The following is a 9,509-nucleotide window of genomic DNA, read 5'->3' on the forward strand; positions in this document are numbered from 1 at the left end:
AAAAAAAAAAAAAAAAAAAAAAAAAAGCCTAGAATTAAGACTTGGTGCTCATGGACCAGGTACAGCTTGATTGACTTGGTTCCCTTTTCACACCACTGCTTATTGCCCCTATATGATACTAGTTAGCCAACTTTCTGGTTTTTAAAGCAAGAGGAGAATTCTGGAGTGTTCTTACTCTGTATTGCCAGATACGGATATAATCCTAGTGATTTTTAATATTAAAAAATTGAGAAAAAGGTTGTTAACTCAGAAACTTGAGATGGATGAAATTCTTTTAAATACAGATATTATTAAATAGGGCTTTATCATAATTATTTGTAGAATTAGTACCAACCAGCAGGAAAAAAATTATAAATAAGCAATCACTATTTTAAAATCTTATCATAATTCGATTATAATGTAGTAATGTAGAATTAACCCATTGTTAACATGGTGCCCTTATCATTCCTGATTAAGTGATGTTTGTTTTTACCTTAATACTGACATCTTAGTATAGAATCAAAACATTTTTGTACGTAGTCATTGGTTTAATTCTAATTTCTACCAGTAAGAAAGACAACAGGAAAACAGGTCCAGAAAGGTTGTGTACTCAAGTACACATGGCATGTGTGAAATAAAATAAGACTTCTTGCTCTCCTAAATCCACTGCTTTTCCTCTGTACCAGCATTTTCCAAAATGTCAGCAGGCTTTAAGTTTGGAAGTGTATTCTCCTTCTTAGAGAGTGCGTAATAATATCCCTGAGAAATTCTGATAGTCAGAAGTATGCTTGACTTTGGATTAAACATTTAGCATTTCCTTTCCTTTCCTTTTTTTTTTTTTTTAGACAGAGTCTCACTACATCGCCCTCAGTAGAGTGCTGTGGCATCACAGCTCACAGCAACCTCAAACTCTTGAGCTCAAGCGATCGATCCTCTTGCCTCAGCCTCCCAAGTAGCTGAGACTTTAAGTGCCCCCCCACCACAATGCCTGGGCTAGTTTTTCCATTTTTAATAGAGACAAGGTCTCACTCTTGCTCAGGCTGGTCTCAAACTCCTGAACTCAAGGGATCCAGCCTCTCAGAGTGCTAGGACTTACAGGCCTAAGGCACCACACAGGGTCTCATTTAGCTCTTCTTAAATCATGACCACCAAATCCCTTTTTCTCCCTGAACTATTGTTAAACAGAACCAGTATTTCTAGCAGCACACTGAGAAATGTAACACTCCACAAACATCATGGTCTCTGCAAGACCGAGTAAAACTGTGATTAACCCTCCGTTCATTGTTCTTACTAGTACCAAGTTTTGAAGAGCAGTATTCCAAAAAATTGATTTTGGAATATATCAATTTTTCAATCCAGAATCCCTGAGCTATTTTCAGTATTTTCTAAGTGCGTCAGGAGAAGCAGATACTCCCTAATAAGGCATAGCAATAAACTGTATTAAAAATCACCTTTCTTTTTAAATTGGAATCATATCAACTCATATGTTAAGGCATTAAAAATGCATTGCATGCTGATTTTAAAGTTCTTTTCTTTAATTTTTTATTAAATTATAAACATAAATCATGTATACATTAATGCATTTATGGGGTACAATATTCTGATTTCATATAGAATTAGGAGCATTTATATCACACTGGTTGAGTATAAGTGTCTTAATATAATAATAAAGTAAATGGGATGAGGTATATGTGATTTTAAAGTTCTAATTAGCTGGTGACATCAGAGTCTAAGATGGACTAACTGGAGGAATAAACACTGTTGGTACAATCTCAATACTAGAGCTAAACTCAAGAGCAAAATGACAGCCAAAGGTAACTAACCAATCATCGTACTGTGTCATTTGGTCTTCAAAATGGCTTTGTGAACTAGGGAGGAAACACCGCCAGCTCTGTTTTATAGATGCGAAACCAAGTGATTCACGTGAGGTTAAGTCCTCCAGGTCTCTGTTATCCCAGATTCTCTCTTGGCCCTCGTTTCATAATCCTTTGAAAATGCTTCTAATTTAGAATGTATTAAGAATATATAGACAGTGTAAGTCATGCCACGTGCTATTAAGTGCCTACTGTGTTTTCCTGAAAATAAGACCTACCCAAAAAATAAGCCCTAGCGGGATTTCTATGCATTTGTTAAATATAAGCCCTACCCCGATAATAAGACCTAGTGATGGGCTATGCAGACACTCTGCATAGCCATGCCATGCATTTTGGTGCAGGGAGGTAAGGAAGAGTGGAATACCTTTTATCTGCCACAGCTCCTTTCTCTGAGCCATTCGCACTTACACAGGTGCATGTGCGGTAGCCGTGGTCGCAGGCATCCTATTGTGCATGTGCGAACGGCTAGGGGAAAGGAGTTCACACATCACTAGCACCAGCCCCACCAAGGTTGGCTCCCCATCAGGTTCCAGAAGAAGATGACTTAACTGTATTTGAATAAATGTAGATTGCTGTATTATACTTAATAAAAATAAGACATCCCCTGAAAATAAGCCCTAGTGTGTCTTCTTGAGAAAAAATAAATATAAGACAGTGTCTTATTTTCAGGAAAACACAGGTATCTCTTGCCTATATAAAAAGAAAGAAACTTTATAGCAAGAAAACTTTAATGAACTCCATCTTAACCTTTTAGTTCCTAAGGAAGGTTTGAAGAGCCAAGAGCTTTTTGATGAAATTAGAATGACCTACATCAAAGAGCTAGGAAAAGCCATTGTCAAGCGGGAAGGAAACTCCAGTCAGAACTGGCAGCGGTTTTATCAACTAACAAAACTCTTAGACTCCATGCATGAAGTAAGTGTCAAACATGAAGAATTTTCTGGGGCATGAATTATGTTTGGGTCCATGTAGGTGATTATATACCACTAGTTTTTTTCCTCCCCAGTTGGTGGATTTGGGTGATAGTTAGATTTCCCTAAGGTCAATCATGAAATGTCCCTTCATCGAGTGATGTGCGTGTAGAAAAACCATGTCATTACAGAATATCATAGCTACTATTTTTAAAAAGGGTAGAAAATCCTGTTTGCATATGATTAATCCATTAAATTAGGATAATATGCCTATCTTATATTATGCAGTTGCAGTTCATCATGAAATATTTACATAATTCTGCATACAATTAAAGGAATTTAAAATGTCCTTCGTACTTATTAACTAAGCTCCTTTTCCACCTGGGAAATTCCAGTAGAGCTTGGGGTACTCTAGTTCAGATATTTAGAAGAAAAAAAACAGAGGCCAGCAAACATGAGTGTTCCCACCGATCAGTTCCGAAGCCTAATCATTACTTTATCTTCTCTTACAGGTGGTTGAAAATCTCCTTAACTATTGCTTCCAAACATTTTTGGATAAGACCATGAGTATTGAATTCCCAGAGATGTTAGCTGAGATCATTACCAATCAGATACCAAAATATTCAAATGGAAATATCAAGAAACTTCTGTTTCATCAAAAGTGACTGCCTTAATAAGAAAGGTTGCCTTAAAGAAAGTTAAATTTATAGCTTTTATTGTACAAACTATCAATCTGTCCTGTAGAAGTTTTGTTGTTTTATTTTTGTTGTCGTTGTTCGTTTTTGTCTGTTTTGTTTTAAATACGCACTACATGTGGTTTATAGAGGGCCAAGACCTGGCAACAGAAGCAGTTGAGTCATCACTTTTCAGTGATGGGGAAGTGGACAGTGAAATTCATGAGCTGGTCTATCCCCAGAAAATAGACACAGTAACGTGGAGATACTCTCCACCGTGGGAGAAGGATGGCACCTAAACCACCAGTGCCCAAAGTCCGTGTAATGAACTTTCTGCTTATCCTTTTCACAGTTGGCTGGATAAAATTTTCTAGACTTTTTTGTTGGTGTATTTCCCCCTGTATAGTTAGGATAGCATTTTTTGATTTATGCATGGAAACCTGAAAAAAGTTTACAAGTGTATATCAGAAAAGGGAAGTTGTGCCTTTTATAGCTATTACTGTCTGGTTTTAACAATTTCCTTTATATTCAGTGAACTACGCTTGCTCATTTTTTTCTTACATAATTTTTGTATTCAAGTTATTGTACAGCTGTTTAAGATGGGCAGCTAGTTCATAGCTTTCCTAAATAAACTCTAAACATTAATCTTCTGTGTGAAAATGGGTTGGTGCTTCTAACCTGATGGCACTTAGCTATCAGAAGACCACAAAAATTGACTCAAATCTCCAGTATTCTTGTCATAAAAAAGCTCATACTTTGTATATATCTGCTTCAGTGGAAAATTATATAGGTTGTGCAAATGAACCGTCCTAACTGGTATAGAGCACCTAGTCCAGTGACCCGCTCCGGTAACCTGTGGATGATGGTTGCAAAAGACTAATTTAAAAATTCATAAGAACTACCAAGAGGCCCTGTTTGTACCTAATGCCCTATTTCTGCAATGGTTAGATGGCAAGAAAGTTGGTCAACTATAATTGTCTTTCGGGACCTTTTGTAGTAGTTTGTATAACTTCTTAAAAGTTGTGATTCCAGATAACAAGCTGTGACACAGCTGAGAGATTTTTAATCAGAGCAAGTAGTTACTCTCACTAAACTTTACCCCCAAACTAAATCTCTAATACGACAAAAGTGGCGAGACACCCATTTTCACATTCCCACCCGTCGCCAATTGGTCAGCCTTTCTTGGTGGTCCAGGAAAGCTCAGCTACTGATTTTTGTGATTTAGAGCTGTGTGTCGGACATCCCTGTTTATAAAACCACACGTCCCTCCATGTGCCATAGAGTTTAACACAAGTCTTGTGACTTTCTTCACTGTTAAGAATTATCATTTTAAGGAAAATAGAAGCTGTAGTAGCCCTTTCTGTGTGCACCTTACCAACTTTCTGTAAACTCGATAGATTTACTAAGCCACAAGAAATCTGATTTCTATTTGAGGTGGCCAAATTATTTGTGTAATAGAAAACTGAAAATCTAATATTAAAAAATATGAAACTTCTAATATATTTTTATATTTAGTTATAGTTTCAGATATATATCATATTGGTATTCACTAATCTGGGAAGGGAAGGGCTACTGCAGCTTTACATGCAATTTATTAAAATGATTGTAAAATAGCTTGTATAGTGTAAAATAAGAATGATTTTTAGATGAGATTGTTTTATCGCGACATGTTATATATTTTTTGTAGGGGTCAAAGAAATGTGGATGGATAACCTATATGATTTATAGTTTGTGCAAGCATTCATACAGGCAGCAACGGTTTCAGAAACCAAACAGATTTTCTCTAGAGGAAGAGCGAGATGAAAACGGGCCCTGTGTGCAGTGAAAGTTGCTGAGGCTCTGACCCAATCAGATCACAGAGGATGTAATCCTTTGCCTCCCATCCTGACCACCTTCTCTTTCCAACAGTGAGTCTGTTGACACAGGTTTAGTTTTCTAAAGTGTGGAAATGGGACAGAAAAAGTCGTCTTGCATATTTATAGGCACCGTCTAACAGCGGGATGATTTTCACACATGGCCTATACAGACAAATGAAAACAGAGGCTTTGGGAGTTTGGCAATAACACACAGAGGTACCAGCAATATGTAAATAGTGCAGAAGCTCATAGGTTGCTGATAATACACTAATTCCTTTCTACCCTATGGTAAGAGTTCATTTGCCCCCCAAATGAGGACATGTTTTATGTTTTCTTTGAATGCTTTTTGAATGTTCTTTGTTATTTTCAGTATTTCGGAGAAATTATTTAATAAAATACATAATCATTTGCTTTTTTGAATGCTCTCTAAAAGGGAATGTAACATTTGGAGATGGTTTGTAACCCAGCTGGACGTGATATTTATATGGTGCCTAAGAAATACTGCTTGAATATTATCAATGACAGTGTTAAGTTTCCAAAAGGGCTTCTAAAAAGTAGATTATTGTGTATTTATAGAATGTTATATGTATACGATTAAAACCAGAAAGCACATCACACAGTCTTATTTTAGTCCCAAAAACGTTGGTATTCAAAAACCAGAGCTCAGTGGAAAAAGATGTGTGCACTTCATTGTCCATAGGAAGTCAGCTAACCTTCATCACACAACCGTAGGAGGCTTTTTGTTAAATGGAAGAAGAAGCTGTGCCCTTTTAGAGTATGTGGAGAAGAAGAAAGTTATCGTAATCATGTTTGAGTGTAATTATGGATTTAAGTGGAAAAGGATACGGTGTTGTCTGAGAGCATCTTTATTTTCTGTGTATGTGGTATCTTGCCACACCCAACTGCTGAAGTTTATAGCAACTTCAGTGACAGTTGGTGCATGCCTAGGTGACTCAACAAATCCTGAAAAGTATTTTTAATCAATGGTGGGGAAAAGTGACCTTTTCAGTGCTTTTCAGTATTCTTGTGGGATACTATACAAGCCAAATTGAGGAGCTAACAACATAATACTTTGGGGGATATATACCCAAGAACCTGAAAGAGTACCTGCCTTCTCTTGAAAAAAAACAAACAAAAAAAAATTGCCATTCCAAATAGAAAACTAATATGATTAGTGAATATGGAATGCTTGATAATTAGCATAAGATGAGCTCTGGGCATGCACTGTAAGGAAAGCCAGTCTCCCTTCCGAATTTGGAGTGGAGAGATAGGCAATTCCAATTTTACTTAAGTCTTACCATTTTAGTTCCCTTTTTAAATATTCTGAAACTACATCACCATCGAATGGACATTATCAGACTTGGATGTTTCAAAACTCTAAGAACCACGGCGGCCTTAGGTGAGATCTGATGGTTGGTCACCCCAACAACTGTAGCTGTAGATGAATGTATTTCTCTATGTGCCTGGTTTCAGTATTGGAAGAGAAGATAAAAACATAAGGAGGATTCTTTAAACCATTTTAAATGGAAGTTTCATCATTTTCCAGACTATTTGCAGTCAACCCGATCCACCAACGATTAGTGACCAGGTTTTCAGGAAAGGATTAGCTTCTCTCTAGAAAATGTCTGAAAGAAGGATTTTATTTTCTAATGAAAGGCTGTATGAAAATACCCTCCTCAAATAACTTGCTTAACTACATATAGAGTCAAGTGTGTCAATATTCTATTTTGTATATTAAACAAATGCTATATAATGGGGACAAATCTATATTATACTGTGTATGGCATTATTAAGAAGCTTTTTCATTATTTTTTATCACAGTAATTTTAAAATGTGTAAAAATTAAAACCAGTGACTCCTGTTTAAAAATAAAAGTTGTAGTTTTTTATTCATGCTGAATAATAATCTATAGTAAAAAAAAAAAAATGTCTTTTTACCTACGCAGTGAAATGTCAGACTTGTGTGGAAATGTTTAACTTTTATTTTTCATTTAAATTTGCTGTTCTGGTATTACCAAACCACACATTTGTACTGAATTGGCAGTAAATGTTAGTTAGCCATTTACAGCAATGCCAAATATGGAGAAACATCATAATAAAAAAACTCTGCTTTTTCATTATGTGACTCCAACATGGTTTTGTAGAACCCGTACAATTATCCTACTTCCCCCGCCCTTGCTTCTTGTACTGCAAACAGAGTTACCTCTTCGGGAACCCTAAGATAATAAAGTGAACATTGAAATGTCAGTGGAGGGCAGCACCTGTGGCTCCAGGAGTAGGGCACCGGCCCCGTATGCTGGAGGTACTGGGTTCAAACTCAGCCCTGGCCAAAAACTGCAAAAAAAAAAAAAAAAAAAAGTCAGAGGGGCAATGTTTGCATGCTAATATGGTATAATTTCAAAATGAGCTTAACCTTGTGGCCAAAGACCCAATCCCATCCATGCCTCAAATGGTTGTGTGCCAATGACTGCGAAGGGTGCGGAGGGAATGAGCAACTTACTCCTGAGGCTGCTTTAAATCTAACAGTCTTTATCAGGAATTAGCTGGTCAAAATTCTTCACTTATTTAAAAATTCCCTTCTTTTTCCAAGAAAAAGGAATAAACATTTAAGAAGTATCAGGACAGTACTGCACAACAGATGATAAAGGCAGTGGGGGAGGGCAGCCATAAGCCAGCTACTCTCTACAATCTGTTCAATATATGCAAAACAGACTGTGTTCAGATAAGATCCATGATTTGGACAACCTAACAAACCAGCTTCCCTATGAATACTTGTTTCTCACAGGGACCCCCATCACTAAGAAAAAAAGCGTTGTACCAAACTTGGCTTCTCTATCATACGTGCAAGTATTTGCTCCGTGCCTAGTGTAATAAATACTGAAGACACCACGTACAATATGAATAAGAAAAATACCATTGGTACCCTCAGTTACTTGAGTATGTGATGGGAAACGTGTGTAAGAAACCTCCTTTCCCAGTGTCTTGAGGTGGAATGCAGAGACACCAGACCAGTCTACATCAGTATGTACACCTATTATTGCTGTACCATTCACCTCAAGTACTAACCTGACATTTTCCTGTAACGCCTTCATGCACAATTTTATACCAGTTACTCTTCAGCCAAAGAGTGAATGAAATGAAAACAAGTGATGAGGAAGATATTTATTCCATTTTCCAGAAAAGGAAAGAGACTCGATTTAAGCAACTGATTCATAGCTGCTAACACACATTTTGTTGAAGTTTGAATGGAAAGCCTCTATGAGGCCATTTATCTATGAGGTGTCAAAGAGCTCGTCTGTGGCCTGTGAGCCTCTCAGGGAGCTAGTTATGTTTTTCTGCTTTACGTTAAACCAGTTATGGTTGTAACCAGCTAGTTACATTTTTCTGCTTTACTGTTTGTAAGGCAGCATGTTTCAATAGGTAATCTCATGTAATCTTAGCAACCCTGTGAAGTCCTGCTGTAAAGGGGTGCCATTATCCTCATTGGATTTATATGAGGAAACTGTGGCTTCAAGCATTGGGTAATTTGTCTGTGGTCACAAAGCGTGGACATGGCTAAACAGGACTTTAAAAAGAAAAACGCTAAGCATCTGACTCCAGAGTCCACGTTCTTAACTACTACTGAGAAATTATTAATATGAAGCTCCTAAGTAGAACAAGTGGACCCGTATTGAGCATTAGGTAGCCTGCCTTTTGGTATGATCTCATGTAATGTAACCCTAATTTAATCTAATCTAAAGCCATATCAGTTTTGATTGAGACATTTAATAGTGATAGAGTGGTCCCCCCTTGTCCGCAGGAAATATGTTCCAAAACCCCCAGTGCATGCCTAAAACTGCACAGTACTGAGCCCTGTTTTTGCCTGTACTTACATACACAGGATAAAATTTAATTTATAAATTAGGCACGGAGATTAACAATAACTAAAAATAGAAAAATTATAACAATTTACTATAAAAGATTATGTGAATATGGTCTCTCTCAAACTTACTGTGTTATACTACAAGTAACTGAAACTGAGGAAAATGAAACCACAGATAAAGGCAGACGACTATAATTCCTTCTGTTAAAAACATGTCCTGTACCCTGGGTAGGCTGATGGGTAGGGTCTGTAATCCGGTGCCTACAGATTACAGCATACCCTTGAGTTTGTCAGATATACAAGGAGTGTATCTCATAATGCTCACAGGAAAATCAGCAGCCTGCTAGGTTGGCCCTA

General features: G+C 37.1%; 1 protein-coding gene across 5 annotated transcripts in view; it reads left to right on the forward strand.

Annotated features, from left to right (window-relative positions):
* Positions 1–7,408, forward strand: part of NR3C1 (nuclear receptor subfamily 3 group C member 1) — a 115,555-nt gene extending 108,147 nt beyond the window's left edge. For 4 of the 5 annotated variants that reach the window (XM_023515636.1, XM_023515632.1, XM_023515645.1 and 1 more), the window contains exons 8-9: positions 2,608–2,765; positions 3,274–3,504. In XM_023515636.1, coding sequence (XP_023371404.1) covers positions 2,608–2,765; positions 3,274–3,426 — 311 coding nt within the window. In that variant the 3' untranslated portion in view covers positions 3,427–3,504. Of the gene's footprint in view, positions 1–2,607; positions 2,766–3,273 lie in introns of all 5 variants that reach the window. The other variant, XM_023515626.1, reaches the window with a different exon arrangement.
* Positions 7,409–9,509: the final 2,101 nt, after the last annotated feature.

This window comes from Otolemur garnettii, unplaced genomic scaffold (genome assembly GCF_000181295.1).
Source record: "Otolemur garnettii isolate 467f Iridium unplaced genomic scaffold, OtoGar3 scaffold00003, whole genome shotgun sequence".
In the NCBI taxonomy this organism is placed as follows: domain Eukaryota; kingdom Metazoa; phylum Chordata; class Mammalia; order Primates; family Galagidae; genus Otolemur; species Otolemur garnettii.